The sequence below is a fragment of the Rhinolophus hipposideros genome (assembly GCF_964194185.1).
Source record: "Rhinolophus hipposideros genome assembly, chromosome: 11".
NCBI lineage: Eukaryota > Metazoa > Chordata > Mammalia > Chiroptera > Rhinolophidae > Rhinolophus > Rhinolophus hipposideros.
Genome location: NC_138057.1, coordinates 33086908 through 33105749, shown reverse-complemented (window position 1 = coordinate 33105749; position 18842 = coordinate 33086908). Strand labels below are relative to the sequence as shown.

At 38.8% G+C, this 18842-nt stretch overlaps 1 protein-coding gene across 5 annotated transcripts in view; it reads right to left on the bottom strand.

Annotated features, from left to right (window-relative positions):
• Positions 1-200: 200 nt before the first annotated feature.
• Positions 201-18842, bottom strand: part of LOC308504976 (histone-arginine methyltransferase CARM1-like) — a 231913-nt gene continuing 213271 nt past the window's right edge. For all 5 annotated transcript variants that reach the window (XM_081066633.1, XM_081066631.1, XM_081066630.1 and 2 more), the window contains 4 exons: positions 17302-17391; positions 15434-15571; positions 4524-4613; positions 201-850 (listed from right to left, as the gene is read on the bottom strand). In XM_081066633.1, coding sequence (XP_080922759.1) covers positions 841-850; positions 4524-4613; positions 15434-15571; positions 17302-17391 — 328 coding nt within the window. In that variant the 3' untranslated portion in view covers positions 201-840. The remainder of the gene's footprint in view (positions 851-4523; positions 4614-15433; positions 15572-17301; positions 17392-18842) is intronic.

The following is an 18842-nucleotide window of genomic DNA, read 5'->3' as shown; positions in this document are numbered from 1 at the left end:
TATGTAGTTGCTATTTATTCCAGTCCCCCTGACAGAGTGAGCAGGTTGCCTGTTGAGTTTCATTAGATTGTCGTGCTGATGTGACATCCATTTTTATAAGGTTTTAGGGGCCAGGGGAAAACTTGCTCTTTGGAAAGATCATCTTTCATCACCATTTGACATGTGACATATAACAAATGTCTTAAAGGAGAGGCCCCACTGGTATCTTACGCTGTACGTTTTTATTGTAAACCTAACAGAACTGACAAAGGTTCCATCTTTATTTTCTTAACTATGTACAGAGTCATCAAATATTGCCAATGAAGAACATTCCCGATATCATATCATTGCATTACATGAATAAGGCAAAAAATCTTTAACACGTTGCTGAGTTAGGAGCTAGTTACTGATTTGTTGAAAATAGTTGCAAAAGCAGTCAGATTAAAATTGCAAATAGATCACTCCTAACATGCTCTTATGTCATACCACACATATGCATACATATAAACATGAGGTAGGGTTTTGTTAACTTGCTTTTTTAAATACTTCAGAAATTGAAGCAATCCTGATGGCTTTACAAAAATAATAATACAAATAAAGATAAACCAAAAATTCAAAATTCTTCAGCTACATGCAGAAAGCTATAAAGAGCCAGTTTAAGAAGCACCAAAAAATAGACTTGTCAACAAAATTAGGATGCACATTTTAGAGTTAGAATTAAAAAAAAAGAAAAAGAATTTAAATAAACCTAAATATCCTTTTAAAATGTAGAATGCATGTTAGGAACATGAAATATACGCTTGGATGTCGAGGGACTTCTTAGGCCTTCATTTTACTTATTGATTGGCTTGTGACTATCTTCTAAGCAAACCTAAAACAGAGAAGGTGATTCTATGACACCAAAAGTAATAAGTTCTACCAAGAAGAAAGAGGCAGGCAAGCCAGTTTCGTGTTCCTGTCTTCTTCTTCCCTCTCTGTCTCCTCCCCTTCCCTCTTCCTAATCCCGCGCCCTTCCCTGGAGTTTTTATGGGCACTCTTAGATCTATATTTACTCACTATATTTAGTAAGTTTGATTATGCATAGCCTAAATTCAGATCTGAGATGATGATCTAGATTTTTGTTCCCTGAAAGAACTTTTTCTTTTTAACGGTTTATAGCAAAGGCGAAGCATCAACTTATTTCTCTCTCTTTCTGCTATTCAATAGGCTCACTTTGCCCTTACTGTTCTCTTCCAGAAGGCTCTGCTTGCCCATCTGCTCTGCTTCCTGACATTTAAGTCTCCACTCAGCTAACCCCTCTTTGGAGAGGCCGCTCAGATCACCCAATATAAATAACACCCATTTCCCATCCCCGGCCTTGCCACTGCCTAGCATATCATTCGGTTTATTTTCTGCTATTCCTTTATGTACTCCTTTTTTTTCTTCTTTTTTTTTTTTTTGGCAAGTTTTATGTACTTGAAAAAGTTTTCTTTTACGTACATACAGTAAAATTCATCCTTTTCTTTGTATACTTCTGCAAGTTTTGACAAATTCACACAGCCATATACTGCCACCATGACAATCAAGATATGGAAAGTTCCATTGTCCTAAAAAATGTACCCATCCCTCTTTATACTTAACCCTTCCCTCAACCCCAGCTCTGATCTGTTTTCTGTACCTATAGTGTTGCCTTTTTCAGAACGTCAAATGAAAGAATCATATAATCTGTAGCGTTTTGAGTTTGGATTCTTTCACTTAACATAATGTACTTGAGATTCAACTGTATTATTACATATATCAGTACTTCATTTCTATTTATTACTGAAAATCATTCCATTGTATGGATAGAGCCCAGTTTGTTTATTCATTCTCCAGCTGAAAGACACTAGTTGTTTCCAATTTTTTGGTGATTACAGATAAAATTGCAATAAACGTTTAAATATAATTTTCATGTCACTTGTATAATTACCTAGGCATGGGATCACTGGGTCATATGGTAAGTGAACATCTAACTACATAATAAGTACCATTTTATATTTCTACCAGCAATGAATGAGAGTTCCAGCAGCTCCACATCTTCACCAGCATGTGCCAGAAATTGTCAGAATTTTAATTTCAGCCATTCTAATAGGCGTGCAATGGTATGTCATTATGATTTTATCTTACGTTTCCCTAATGACTAATGATGTTGAACATCTCATGTACTTATTTGCTATTACATTTTTTGGATAAAGTGGTCAAATCTTTTGCATTTTTAAAAAATTGTTTTTTGTATTATTGGGCTTTTTTGAGAGTATTATATCACTAATTCTTTTTTATAGCCTGGATATTAGTTTTTTACAGATTTTCAAATGTGATTTCCAAATATTTTCACCCAGATTGTGTCTTACCTTTTTACTCTCTTAATGTCTTTCAAAGATCCTAAGTTTTTAATTTTGATAAAGTACAACTCATTATTTTTCTCTTTCCATGAATTATTTCTGACATCATATTTAAGAAATCTTTGTCTGACTCAAGGTCACAAAGATTTTCTTCTTTTTTCTTCCTAAAACTTTTATATTGTTAGGTGTTACCATTTCAATCCATGGTCTCTTTTGAGCTAATTTTTATAGATGGGGTAGAATATGGATGAAAGTTCATGTTTTATTGCATACTGATATCCAGTCATTCCAGCACAAATTTTGAAAGACTATCACTTCTCCATTGAATTGTCTTCCCAACTTTTTTGAAAATTAATTGACATATATGTTTGGGTCTGTTTGTGATCTCTATTCCATGCCATCCATCTATATGCCATCCTTTCATCAGTATCACATTTCTTTGATTACTGTAGCTTTATACCCAGCTGTGAAATCAGGTAGATATTACTCTGTTTATCTTTTTCAGGAGAGTCACATTTTTAAACACCCTTATCTGTTTAATTAAATATGTCAATCAGACTTGCTGCTGAGGGAGAGAAAAAGTGAAAAGGAAAGTCATCTGCTCTTCTCTCAATAGTTCATGTGTTTTGACAGGGCCATGGCCATCTTGGGTATCACTAGACCTTTGACAAGTTCTCACTTTGTCCCTGTGGCCACTGTATTTCTGCCACCATACAAAGCAGGGGCTGGCCGAGGCGAAGACCAAGGCCCTCTCTAGGTGGTTTGATGGTAAAAACCTTGTTCTTGGAAGATGAGATGGAAGTGGGACTCAGGTGTTACTAGTTTACATGGTTCTTGCATTCAAAAGGTGAATTTTCGAAAATCCTCCAAAAATCCACTTCCTTTTCCAAAATCCAAATGATTCTGTTTGGCATGAACTATACAAATCATTATCTATTTACCTTATTGAGAGAGTTGGAGAACAGAGAACAGGAAGGGAAGAAGAAAGGAAACTAGCATTTACTACGCGCTAATCACGTGGCCTGTTCAGTACTGGGACATGGTATGGGGATCCTTGCAATCTCCCAGTGAGGCTTGTGTTGTTTATCCCATTTTACAGATGAGAAAATTAAGGCCTAGACAGCTTAAATAGTACTAGTGAGTCATCAGCCTATTCTCTCTGAGGCTAAAACTTGTGTCCTCTGTTTTACATGGCAGGACTTTGTAAAGGATGGGTGGGAGTGAGGACTCCTCCTCCCCCGCAGAATTAAAGATAAGATCCACATACCTAACTGGCAATGGATTTCAGAGTTGTATCATGTGTGACAACTGGCACACAACATATACAATTGCAGCTCTACCTGCCCCACTACCTTCAAGTTCAAAATTTCATTTTCCCAACTCTGCCAAAGAATTTTTGGTTCGGTTTACTGAGTTTCTGCTTCTCTTCGAACTTTTCAATGTGACAGAAACATACTGCTTTGAGTAAAAGCCTTAGGGAGACATCATAATATGAGAGAAAAGCCTCTTTTTATTAAGAAAGTAGAGCAATGGTGTCCAGTGGTTTTATTTGTGTGACTGATGTCATGTGCAGATTTTTAATTAGCTCATAATGAATAGGTGTAAAGGTGGGAAGTTTTTCCAGAAATATTTGTTGTAGCCATCTCATTGCAGCAAGTTCTTTGTATCAGACAAAATCTGCACAGCTTCTGAAGAGAGGTCTGTCCTGGCTTACATGATCTCAAAAAAATGTCTCAAAAATATAAAAAATATACTTTAAATGGACTCATGTTTTAGATGTATATATTGGAATAACTACTACAGAAAATCATCCCATGTTGAATGAAGGTCAAAGGAGATCATCCTAAACTTCAATTTTGCAGATGAGAAAACCAAATGCCAGAAGAAAAGTGACTTTGCCTGCGGTCACACAACTCATTATAGCTCAGCGCTATAATGAGAATTCACTTTGTGGGACTCCCTAGGGCTCTTTATTTCAGAACCAAATTGTTATATATTGAATTTTGTTTAATACAACAAAAAATATTCGACTCCATATCAGGATCCAAGACTTCTTAGAGAGGAAAAGTAGATGCTTTTTCTCCTCTTAGGAAAGATGGAATTATTCTGAACCTCTTTACCTGGTTATACGGTCAATTGAGATTTTATATACATAGGTGTGAAATGGATGAGAACATTTCCTACCTAAAGAAAGGATTCTTTAAATCGAGGATGTTCCCAGATCTGAAGCCCGTCTGGTTTACCAGCGCCGTGATCTGAATGTCATAGCTCTGTCTGTATGGCAAAAACAAAACAGAAACAAAAACTGATCTCACCAGGCTGATTAGCTATTCACAAACATGAAGCCATCTTCTATACATACCTACTTCATGAAGGTTTTAAGAGTACATATTTTTATATATGTCTGAGTGTATTTATACGGATGCTATTAATATTAGTAGAGGCAATTAAAGGCCTTGTTTATTTGTTAGAAGAGTCTGATAGCTATAATTTCTTGATCTAAAAATTATAAAAGTAATGGTACCTCTGGTTGGCCAAAGTGAATTTTTTTTTTCCCCACAAAAGAAAGCTTTACCAATTATCAATGACAGAAATAGCTTTAAGTAACAGAGACACTTTATAGGTCATCACGGATGTACCCAAATAATCTTAATCATGAAAGGACTGCGTAAGTTAAAACCTCACACTGATGTAAAACAGCTAACAAATGTGATTGATCTTAAGAGGCCCCAGATGAAGGCTCATGCAATTACAGTGAGAGGGACTGGCTAATAAGAATGAGTAATATGACATATTATTGATGACTAATCTTGAAGGACATGTTTGTGGGATTTTTATTAGTCATTCACAAGAATATATGTATTTCTTCTGATTATGTGTTACATATTCACTGTTGAAAAATGGGAAAATAAGAAAAAGATATAAAATCCATAATGCCAATAGACATTACAATTATAGTATATTTCCTGTCTACGTTTTTTTCCCTCTACGTATTTATAGATGCAAATTTTTAGGAAAATGGCGTTAAAAATACCTTCATATCTCATTTTCTTTAACATGAATAAGTGTTTATCCTAAAATTCTTGAAAACGTGCTTTTCAATAATAATATATGGATATGATATGATCTATGTAGTAATTCCCCATTGTTGAATATTTTTATTTTTATAATAACATTATTACTTACAGTTACAGCAATCTAGTTTAATGACAGAAATTCTGCTGCACAGGACATTCTTGTAATACATCTCTATGTTCTACCTGTGATTATTTCCCTGCAATAAATTCTTATCACTAGGTAAAGCACATAGATATGTAATATTTAAGGTTCCCAACACCTATTGTTAAAACTCCTTCCAGCAAGTGTACCAAATTACTTCCTCACCAACAAAGTATGAAAGTGTTCATTTTACCATGCCTTTTCCTATTCTTAATATTTAAATGTTTGGAGGTAAAATATTATTATTTAAATTTGGATTTCCTTAATTACTAGGGCTTCTTTTTTATTTTTTTTATTTTTATTTTTTTATTTTTTTTTGGTATTATCTTTTTTTTTTTTTAATTAATTTTATTGGGGTGACAATTGTTAGTAAATTTACATAGATTTCAGGTGTACAATTCTGTATTACATCGTCTATAAATCCCATTGTGTGTTCACCACCCAGAGTCAGTTCTCCTTCCATCACCATATATTTGATCCCCTTTACCCTCATCACCCACCCCCCACCCCCTTACCCTCTGGTAACCACTAAATTATTGTCTGTGTCTATGAGTTTTTGTTTCTCATTTGTTTGTCTTGTTCTTTTTGGTCTATATACCACATATCAGTGAAATCATAGGGTTCTCTGCTTTTTCTGTCTGACTTGTTTCACTTAGCATTATTCTCTCGAGATCCATCCATGTTGTCACAAATGTTCCTATATCATCTTTCCTTAACGCCGAATAGTATTCCATTGTGTATATGTACCACAACTTCTTTATCCATTCATCTATCGAAGGACATTTTGGTTGTTTCCATGTCTTGGCCACCGTAAACAAAGCTGCAATGAACATTGGAGTACACGTGTCTCTATAGAGAAATGCTTTTATATTTTTGGGGTAGATACCCAGGAGAGCAATTGCTGGGTCATATGGTAATTCTATTCGTAATTTCTTGAGGAACCTCCACACTGCCTTCCATAGCGGCTGCACCAGTCTGCATTCCCACCAACAGTGTATGAGAGTTCCTTTTTCTCCACAGCCTCTCCAACACTTGTTACTATTTGTTTTGTTGATGAAAGCCATTCTGACTGGGGTGAGGTGATATCTCATTGTGGTTTTCGTTTGCATTTCTCTGATGATTAGCGATGTTGAGCATTTTTTCATATGTCTATTTGTAGGGCTTCTTTTTTAAATTCCAGAAATTAGTGATATGCATTCCTCCACTCCCCCTCCCACCCTGTCATTGCCAGTAGTCACCTGGGTAGGCTTCAATATAATGTCAGACCTCGTGAAACCAGTAACTCGAGTTCTAGATTTTACTGGGCCAAGCAAAGTAAGGGGAAAACACAGCCATACATTTAAGAGAAGTCAATTATGTCCTTTGATCCTATTTCAATTCACCGAATTGACTCAGAACTTCTTTGTTTTAAAATGTTTTTTTCAGGAGGCCTATATCTAGTCATTTCCTGCATTTGTGATGCTTGACGGCAGATTTGAGGGGGGCTGACTATTGAGAAAATAAGCTCATAAGGGGAGGTGCAATCCTTGCTGGAATCACAGAAAGGCTGAGAGAACAGCTTGATAAACAAATCACTTTGCCAAATGACAGACACCTTCTTAACTTTTGAAACAAATAATATACATATAACTTAAAGTGGACATTGAGTACTCCGAGGTATGTGCAAATGTGTGTTTCTGGATGCATGTGAATCCGATTTGTCACAACTGAATGGCTCCTGTTGTTGAGAAAAATAATCAGTAAATTCTTGCTATAGGGTCTTCAGCAAATACTATATAGAACATTGTCACTTTATAGTCACTTTTCACAACCCACTCCTCTTCTTTACCCCTGATCAAAGTCCTATCTCCCCCAAAGGAAGGGAAAAAGAACGTCATGTCATGTCACCTCATGTCACCTCATGTCATGTCATGTCATATCATGTTATGTCATGACTCAGCTTGGTCAATGAAAATGTGAGATTTGTTCTCAAAGCACTCCATGGTGGGTGGGGGGTTAGGGAGTGAGGTGGATGTGGGGGGGGCATGATTAGGTTCACTGATTTGGGAGAATGTGTCCTCACCTCAAATTTCAGGAAAAGAATGAGCTTTTCTAACCCAGTATCACTGTCGTGCTAGTTCTAAGATACTCAGGAAGACAACTGCAAACCCCAGAATTAATGTGCAATAATAAAGCAGCCAATAATGGGTAATCTTCTAAGACTATGACTACAGAATCTTAAATAACTATTCATCCTTTTGAACCAGTTACTTGGCAATGTGTATTAAAAACAAACAAACAAACTCTAGCTCTTTGCTAGACGTAGTCATTTAAAATCATATGGAGACAGAACAGGTGACATAGTGGGGATGTACTGAGGTTTAAGGTTTGAATACAAAATCATCGCTCTTGTATACCAACATTTTGTATACCAAACGAATGTCAGTATTTCCTTTGTAATATTCAAGAAGAACTGGAAACTTGGGAACAGCATATGCAGGACACGTCTGTCCAAAGAATGTGGTAATTCATGACAATTTCATCTTAGATAAAACAGTAGATCTAATAGTGAGCTGACTATCCAAGAAGAATGGGTTGGAGAAACAGAAATGGCAAGAAGCATGGGGAAAATGACCCAAGTCACTTGTGGATTTTTTAATAGATAAAGGAAGGTCTGAGAACATCAGCAATCACAGACCAGTATTCTTCAAAGGGATTTAAGAGGAAATGGGACAATACACTGGGGTGTGGAAGAAAATATGGAAGTTATTTTTAAGTTTTCCAGTTAGCTCTTACAGTAGATTGAATTGTATCCTGCCAAAAATATATGTTCAAGTCCTAACCCCTAGTACCTGTGAATGTGGTCTTATTTGGAAATAGGTCTTTGCCCACGTCATGAAGTTTAAATGAGGTCATCCTGGATTAGGGTGGGCCCCAAATCCAATAACGGGTGTCCCTATAAAAAAGGGAGAGGACGTATAGAGAAACACACAGAGAAGGCTAAGTGAAGACAGAGGCAGAGACTGGAGTGAGCTACAAGGAAGTACAAGGAGTTACAAGGAACACCAGTGGTTACCAGGCACCATTAGAAGCTGAAAGACACAGAGAAGCTTCTTCCCTGGAGCCTCCAGAGGGAATATGGCCCTGCTGACACCTTGATTTCAGATTGCTGGCCTCAAGAACTGTGAGAAAATAAGTTTCTGTTGTTTTAAGCCACCAGGTTTGTGTCAACTTGTTACAGCAGCCTTAGGAAACTAAAACAGTTGTTTACCAAATATATGTTGAACACTAGTGAATTCACTAGACGCTGGATTCTAAATCAGCAGCCAAGAGTTAAGATATCTGTCAGTGTTCACCTAGTTTCTCAGGTTTTACAAAGGTAAGATTCTGATTGTATCTTAAATAATGTGGTACATTTCTAAGTAAATACCAACCATGTGATGCACACATAGGTCAGAGCTAGGAGAACCTTGGTTAACACTGTAGAACAAAGATATGTCACTTAAAGCAGCATGAGCACATACTATAACTTCACTGGGCTTAATAGCGCACAATGGTTCCTTCTGATGCAGCTGGCCAAATATAGAGCTAATGAGAGGCTTCATCCTCTGTGAGATCCCAGGTAGATTGGTTTAATGATGACCATTAGGAATGGCCCTTGAAACTCCCAAAAGCTTTAAATCTTTGACTGTCATTTCTTCTAGTTCCATAAACCCCAAAACTCTCTACAAACCATATCCGCTGGCAAACCTGGGTACAGCAGTCCTTCATAGGAATCCCCAAATTATAATCGATGCTTCAAAGTGGTTTGGCATAGCATGAGTCCCCGAGCTAGCTCTAACAAGCAGCCTATATTTATTTTTTCAAATCATTTTTTAAATTTCTATTTTTGTATGTCTCATGAAATATGCATTATGCGAGTATCTGTATGTGTATACATACATGTCTATGCATGTATGTGTACACATAATGTATTTATATTATATATGCCTATCTATCTGTCTATCGAGAGCTTAGTTTTATATTTTCTATTATTATTACTGTACACATACACATAATTAAAAAAGAAGTATTAGTATACCGGGGAGGGGGCACATACATAAAGTGTTTCTATCACAGGTACACATGATCAAACAACTTTGGAGACCACTTCTGTGAACTTAAGGGACATACATTTCATAAAGTTCATAAAAAAGACGACTTCTATTTTAGTGTCCAAAGCAATAAAATGAGTGACAGCTCAAGAATGATGGGAGGTTGTCAAAAATAAAATGCTAAGAGTACAATCATAAATGGTCCTGGCAGAGAAGAAAAGGGCAGTCACTGTCACGTCTGTGTGGTTGCACAGGGAGTTCTCCCAGGAGGTCAGAGTCTAAAAGATTTTTTGACAATAAGGAAGGGGGAGATCCCATCCAAGACAGAACAAAGAGGTAGCATCTTACTGAAAAAAACAGCAGGAAAACACTGACATTCAGGAAGTGCTGAAGTTCGTAGAAAATACCAAGGGAAACAATAATTTTAAAACAAAAAATCTGATGAGATACAAAAATAGTAAGAAAGAGAATAAGGGAAGACGAAATGGAACTAACATTTACTGTGCACCTACTATGTGTTAATTAATATACTATTTTCTCTCCTTTAATATTTGCAAAAGCCCATGAAACAATTATTATAAATTCTACTTTTACAGATGATGAGGTCAAGAAACTGGGGTGCTAGAGAGATTCTTTAACTTGCCCAAGATCACTGAAGCACTAATCAGTATGCAGGAGAGACGAGACAGACCCAGGAAACATCAGACTCCAAAACCTGGCCTCGTTCGCTACACAAGTAAGATAAAAAACTTCCTCCCTCCCTCCCTTTCTTTCTCCTGCAAAGTACCACCTGCTCATGATATCTTAGTGTCTTCTTTCCATTGTGCCAGACTAAGTTCTTAGTAAGAGAGGGGTCACCAGTTAATGACTCCTTCATCAGGTAGTCATTCCACACCATTGTGCAGTCTCTAAAATGTATTAAATGAGGAGGGATACACCAGGACCTCTTTCAGGAAGCTCACATGTAGGCAAATAACAGCACTGCTGAAATAATAAAGGCTTGGAGGGCGGTGGGAGCCCTGGGAGTGATGAGGCAGGGGTATGACGTAAATGCTTTGCTTCCTTCTTACCTATTAGGGGAATGAAGGAGAGAAGGGCAGCAAAAGTATGACTGATAGGCATGCACCCCAAGATATGTTAGGAAAAAGCAATGGAAGAAAAAGATGATTTAAATTCATTTACCTAATTATGCCTTACAGTATGTTTAAAATATAAGTATTAGAAAGCAAAAGAATTATAGTGGTTTGCACAAAGCAGAAAAGGTAAAGTTCAAAACTTTAGGCAGCTGTTGGCTACTGTTCCTGAGCACAGTTTTTTTTTTCTTTTCAAACTGGTCATTAAACAGATGGTTTATAAGGATTTAGGAAGCAAGTGATAACTTTCAGGATCAGCATGGTATAAGTCAGCACTTTCCACTTTTCCTCCTGGAAGCCATCCAAAAATAAGAATAGAAAGATGCTACAGACTGCAGACTTCATTTCCTGTGAAATCAGGAGAAAGACATATTCTGCAGTCTCCAACTTCTGTGCAAGTGCTGCAAAAGCACTTGAGACTGGTTGTAAGCCATGTGAAAAAAAAAAAAAAGTACAGAAGTGCAAAGAGGGGCAGGAGAGCCCAGGGGCAGCACAACTCAGAAAATGCTCATAAAAATGAATAACCTGAAGGTGAAGAGCATCTTCTGAAATGCAAAGGCTTCCCTCCTAGTTTGTAACATCCTGTGCAGGAACTGGGTGAGTAAGGCTCCCTGGCAGAAATGCTCTTGGAACTGGAACACACAGAAACGACCTAAAGACTCACAGAGAAGCCATCTTTGCAGGAAGCAGTATGATTCTGTGGCAGCACAGGCGAGAGAGTGTGAGTTGAGAAAAACAGCACAAAGACAATCGCATCTCTCACCACCACAGGAACTTCTTATAAACTGCTGTCCAGTAATGCTCCCTTGATTGGACGATGAACAGCCATAACATTACTACAAAGATATTATTAGAAAAAAAAGGGAAAACTGGTAGTAAAATTGACGAACATGGAAAACACGCGTCAGATAAATGATGCCGTGGCACAGATAAAAAAGGTGAGCAAATGTTTTCTTATACATTTTTACAACCACACTGAAGCCCTCACCTCTACGAGGGAAACGATAACCTTTATGAAGGAAGAACGCGATGCAGAAATACAGTAATGAGAGAAGAGCAAGAGCAAGATTTCAGCGTGTTGCTGTGGAAATGTCTTTGAGAGGTACTGTTGAGAAAATCAGGATGTAGAAAACAGATATAGACTGTTACCATTTAGGTATAAAAGCAGGGGGAAATTGTATATATATTCCTATTCCTACCGATACACTGTATGCAGAAGGAAACTCTGAGAGGATATGCAAGAACCAGCAGCAGTGGCTGTATGATGCAGGAGAAGGGACACAGACGCAGACCAGCACTGGGGGAAAGGCTTTTCATTGTAGACCGTTTCATATAATACGTTTTTATTGTGCATAGTGTGACTCTATTATCTATGAAAAACTTAAATAGCTCTTTTAGGCGATAGAAAGTTATGATAACTACAGATCTAGTACAATTCCATTAAAAACTGTGAGGAGCTAGGTTCAGTTAGCTTCCTTTCCCTTTTTGGCATGGCTATTGGACTGGGCTATGAGGGTGAGGACAGATTAAGCTTATCTGGAGAGCCCATTCAACAAAGGTTGTATGACATTGTCTTCTGGCCTGGATAGAGGCATGTGGGCTGGATATGAGTTCAGGTGGGTGAATTTTGAGCTACCTTCCATGACCAAATTCAAAGGGTATAGATTAGGCTATGCAAATTTTGAAGAAAGAATGCATTCTTGGTCTCTTTCTGATTAATACCTTTTAAATAAAAATTTGCCTATTAAATTTGTGAATGATACAAGATGTTAAGAATCTCTAATATGCAACACAAAATAATTTAAAAAATAAATCATTGGCTTTAGTAAGGATCTAAATATAACAGAATGAATGCATGAGTGGAATAAACACAAAAACTTGAACCAAAGCTGACAAAAATCAACGGTACATTAATCTTATATCTAGAGTATATAAAAATGCACTTTTTTGGTTTTAATTGACTAAACGCTCAAGTAAAATGGATTCCTAAATTATTTGTACTAATAAAAATGAAGTGGAACTTTAAGGAAACATAATCAGGTGGAAGGCGCTAGGGATTACAGAAGTTCATGTTGAGAACCCTACAGGCAGGATTCTATGGTTGTAACTTTATAATAAAACTCTATGGTTCCAAAAAAAAAAATGGCCCTCCAAACTTAATTTCAACTTTAATTACATTATTATAAGTATAGTACTCAAAACAGCAGTGGTCACTGTCACTCTGTACCCAGCACTTACCAGAACACATACACTGTCCTGCTTCTAGTTTTGGAGAAATATTTTAAAGGGGCCATTGATAACCTGGGTACTTCCATAGGGGTAGACTTAGAAGTTCAAACAATTTCAAAATCACTCTTATAGAAGGGAAGAGCTGAGGATGCAGCCTAGAGACATAGAGATGAGGAGGATATTTTGTAGCATTCTCTAAATATTTGAACAGCTGACATTTGGAGGTTGGAATAGATCTATGTACTTTGAGTTCAGAAATGTAACTAAGATCATAGAGAAGAATTTTTAGGAAGATATTTTTAGGAAGAATCAACAGTAAGAATACTTTTTTCATAATTAGTAATGTGTAAAGTAGAAGACTTCAATAGCCAATGACCATATGCAAAGTTACCTATCTTTGCCAAAAAATGCAAACTAAAAGAAGCAGACGCAACTTTTAAAAATTATTTTTGGGTCTATTAGATTGGCAAAAACCAAAGAGAATGACAACATCCAGTTTAGGGAAAATAGTGGAGAAATGAGCATACTTATCCATTGCTGGTGTGAGTGGCAACTGGCACAACCACTGAGAAAGGTGGTATCTGTCAGACTGTAACATATACATACCTTTTGATCCATCATTTTTATTTCTAGGCGTCTCATTTAGAAATACTGTCACTGTGCCAGCTATATATTCAAGCGTATTTAGCACATACTTTTTTTGCAATAGTGGAAAAAAGAAAACCACAAATTGCAAGCAACCTAAATATCATTAATCAGAGAATTTAAAAAAGAACCCTCAATACACTGTTGGAATGCAGATTGGTGAAGCCGCTATAGAAAACAGTTTGGAGGCTCCTCAAAAAATTAAGAATAGAATTACCATGTGACCCAGCAATCCCTCTCCTGGTATCTACCCAAAAATCTGAAAAAATTTATCCATAAATATATATGTACTCCCATGTTCATTGCAGTGTTATTTACGGAGGCCAAGACATGCAAACAACCAAAGTATTTTTTGATAGGTGAATGGATAAAGTAGATTTGGTATATGTACACCATGGAATACTACTCTGCCACAAGAAAGACGAAACACTGCCATTTGCGACAACATGGATGGATCTTAAGATTATTACGCTAAGTGACATAAATCAGACAGAAAAAGTTGAGAACCATATGACTTCACTTGTATGTGGAATATAAAACTGAAGGCAACACAGGAACAAGACAAACAAATAAAGAAACAAAAACTCATAGACACAGACAACAGTTTAGTGGTTACCAGACGGTAAGGGGGGAGGAGCGTGGGAGATGAGGGTAAAAGGGATTAAATATATGGTGATGGAAGGAGCACTGCCTCTGGGTGGTGAACACATAATGCAATACATAGATGATGGATTATATTACAGAACTGTACACTTGAAACCTATGTAGTTTTATTGACAATTGTCACCCCAATAAATTTTAATTAAAAAAAGAGATTAAGGTATATTCATGCCCTCAACCATTACACATCTATTAAAAGAACACAGCAGATTTATCTGTATAGATGCAGGACTTATTCCCAAGTGAAAACTCAAGTTGCAGACTGCTCAGCAAATCACCTGAAAGGATATGGACCAAGGGGTCACATCTGGGCAGTGGGGTAAAGGGTGAGAGTGTGGGTGGACTCTCGATACTTTTGTAGTTTTGATTTTATATGTAATTGCCAAAACATATTAGGTTTTTGGTAATTAAAGAAATAAAGACCTTAAAACTGGAAGGGTTGATTTGTGAAGTGGTGAGCACTCTATCACTGGAGTGTTCAAGCACAGGCCCAAAGAAGGGTGGGAGGTGGCGGGGAGGGAAGGAAGTTGAATGAGATGACCTCCGAGTCCCCTTCATATCCCAAGAGTCCTTGAACCACTCTGCTTCTCCTCTCTCCTCTCATTCACCCAGGAGAAGCTCCAACCAGGTGAAAGCAACTAGAGCATTCTACAAATGAGATAAATCAAAGTCACTGCTGCAGAGACTGCGTGAAATCCATTACCAGAGGGAAGCAGCCAGTCCTGCGTGACACACCACACGCGGCCCCAGTAGGGCAGATCAATTTTACTGCACTAAATTGGGGATGTGTGGCTAGACAGATGCAAGTAAGCCAAGGCACCTGACACGGGACTTAAAGCACTTGGTAACGGAAGCCCTTGGCAAGCACCCCGTGAGCTGATGAATGTCCTTCCTCCCTCCATGGTGGGGTGCAGAACACTGCCCTTCAGTTACCCGAGGCCCTTTTTCCTTGCCACACTCAGTGCATGGGTGACATGTGCCCTTCAGGCTCTGTAGCGGAGGGCACCTATGCAAAGTCAGCGGCCTTTCCACTCCTCGGTGCTGGAGTCTCAGGAGCCTGCCCGTTTCCTCCTGCTCACACCCGTCAGTGCCCTGTGAGCAGAGGGGGAGGTCATGTCTGTACTTCCCTGCTTACCGTTTATTGGCCACAAACAGCACTTTTCCAGAGAGGGTCTCTCCTTCCTTGGCAAAGAGAGGGGTCTGAAGAAGGCACCGCACCTGATACCAGTGGGTCAGAGGCTCAGTTGGGGCTGTTGACAGCCATACCGTTACCCTGTAGACCAAGAGAAGAGTTGAAAACCAATTCTGTTCCAGGCCTGTATTAATGGATTGGACTGGGGATTTAGGTTGATAATTTTCATTGCTTTTGACTCATGGAACCTTTTTAAGGTAATGATACCTCGGTTTATTGAGCAGTTATTATGTGCTGGGTACTACTCCAAGAGCTTTGTGTATATTAGCCCATTAAATCTACACAACAATCCTATGGACTAAGCCCAGAGAGGCCAAAGGACTTGCCCAACATCACACAGAGAACAAGGGGCGCGCCAGGCTTCAAACGCATGGATTTGGCCATGCTATCAACGGTATTTCTGAGTCAAAGTTCAGGAGAAACCCAACGGGTAACAGAGTGAAATTGGGAGCTCATTTGTTTGAAAGGTCTGCCAGGGTGAGAAGTCTGGAGTCTGGTGTCTGACTGTCTCATGCCAACCTGTTCAGGGGTCCTGATGAGGCTCTGGAAGCAAGAAAAACTACTGGGGCACACGGCCACTACTGCCTTTCCAGCTCGGACATCCTGTGTGCGTTGGTGCATGTGGGAGTGTTTAAATCAAGGTTCTTCATGTTATATGAAGAACACCTTGCTGTGCTTCGAACACTGAGCTCACCTGACCTGGAGTTGGGCAGTGGTTGTTGGCCTATGGGGAGTAAGGTGCACATTAAGCATGGGGTGAATTTCTAGAGGGTATACTTGCACTTGAAGATTTTTTTTGGGGGGTTATATAATTTAACTACTAAGTAATATAAACCACTTTTAATATAAACCAGCTATATTTTGAAGTAGAATGCAAATTATCTCCAGCTTTTTAACATAAAGCATTTAACTTCAAATAAATTTCCCCCTGGAATTAGGCTACTTTATGCTTATCTCCCTTACCTTTGCAGGACCAAATTCATTTACTTTGGGATATTACTGGGGAAACGTCTGAGAAAAAAAATGTATGGATTCTTTGAACAAACACGCTTCTGTGGTTGCAGGATGACTTGCCTACCATTTTCTTTCTCTCTGTTTGTCAGCCCAGACAAGGCTTCCAGGAATCCCCTTCTATCCTGAGCCCCCCAAAATCCCCTGAGCTTTACCACAGACCCATGGACACTTCTTTTTCAGCAGGTACAAAGATGAGCCTGGCTTTTTATAAAATCTTTGGTTTTTATAAGGAGTGGAGGAGAGTGTACTGTAAAAGTTTTCCTTTTGCCTGGTCACATGACTCAGATCAAATCCCTCTGCTAGTTGGAACACATGAGGAAGTCTGGGAAGAAAGCAGGAAAGTCAGGAGGAGAGCAGAGGTTTGGGGTCATGGGAGTGGCTCAGCCCTTACAAGGAACACCAAACCTCAACAGACACCTTGTAGGTGGTCTTTCTTCTCTTTTAAAGCCCAGTAACTTTCAAACCTTTGCAGTAAAGAAAGAAAGAGCGCATGGATGGAGAAGTTACCTAATGTTGCAATTAGCATTCGTAACACCTGCCTGCCTGATCATTAGAAAAGAATTTTAGACTGTAACATGAAAGGCTGTGATTTAAAATGGGGGAACGTATGACTTCAGGTATTAACCCAGACATAAGAGGTCCTGTAGCTGGGTGTGATGGAAGCCAAGGCAGGGCTATTCAGGAAAAGCACAAGGGGGTTGTTGTTGAAATTAATTTTTAAAAACTTTAAAAGTATGACTACAAATAGTAGAGGACAGTGTGGGCTAAAGAAGGTGAAGAAGGGGGATGATACCTACAGAGATCCAACAAAGGCCACGTCAAACCAGAAGGCCAGGCCGTGGATGAGGCCAGACTGCACCATCTGAAACACAAAGGGGATTTCTACTCTGCAAGGAAACAAAAAAGAAAGAAGAAACACTTGGAGTTATTCTTTTGTTAACATCCGTAGGAAGGCACATTCACAAAATATTTTCTTTGTCGCTTCAGCACTTCTGCTTTGGCAGCAAGCTTCTCCGTGTGATTAATGCTAGGGTGACGATACACATTGGACAATGTTGCTTCTTGACAAAATCTAGCAAGGACCACAGCACTGTGCTGCAATGACCCAGAACGCCACCCGGCCAGTGTAGCTTCTGGAGCTGGGACTGACTGCTGAAGAGGAGGGCGACTCAGGACGCAGTTGACAACCATCCTTCAAGGAGCCCAAACACGGGCTGCGGCAGATCCCCTACACGGCTGTTCAAATGCAAGGGCTGTTCAGGCCTCTTTAGGAAACATCATGCTCAGAAGGTCATTGTCATAGTTCATTTATTTCTTAGGGAGGCAATTTAATGTCCCACCAGCTACAGCAAAAATCACACAGAAGCGGCTATGGTGCATGGCAAATGCAGAAGAAGTGGCAATAGAAAGAATTTTGGAAAAGATAAAAAAAAATCTAGATGCTGGACCTGCTTTACCTGTGGAATCTTGGAAAGGCACTTAAATTCTCTCAATCTGGGTTTTTTCATTCGTTGAAGGGTGACAAAATCTCTCCCCTAGTCCCTTCTCAAGGTTCTTGTGAATTTCAAATGAGAAAAAAACGTATATGAGAGTGCTTTGCAAACTTTAAAGTGTTTCACAATTAAAAAGTGATATTATGCGTCCATCATGGGGGCTGCACTACTCCAAAAAGACTTATTTTAGAAAGTGCTCTAGAGATTTTCAAAGTAGGCTGTATATTATCTGCATTTCTGGTGACCCCAAAGGCCTAATAACTTCTCTCACCCTTCAGCAGTCAGAGCATTTCTAGAGTTTTCCATTGTACCTGTCATATTGAATTTGTTGGTATCGCATTGTAATTATTTCATCCCATTTTTTGGCGCTCCCCTAAATGGACTATGAGCTAGCCTCTCAAGAGTAGACCTTAGAAAACTACTCTTTGTACCTATGCATGCACCAAAGGATGTCAATATACACGTGTTGCAATGCACAACTGAGTAGACATCCCTGGAAAGCCAACACAGACAGACTTTTCAAAACTCCCCAGGGACTCAGGAGGTAGCTGAGAGCAGCAAATGAAGCCAACTGGAGTCAACTTTGGCTGGCCCTGCAGTAGTTGTTAGAGGTGTTCCCACACGCCAGTTCACTTGCTCTGAGCATACAGTAGGATTGCATTTATCCCCTCACTTGAGCGTAGGCACTGCCACGTGGTTTACTTTCACCAATTAAATGTGAAGAGTAGTGAGCTGTGCCGTTTCCAGGCACAAGACTGTATTGCCAGTACATACTCTGCCATGTTCCTTCTTTTTATTCAGTAACCGGACCATTCCAGACAGGCTGCCGCACCAGTTTGACTGCT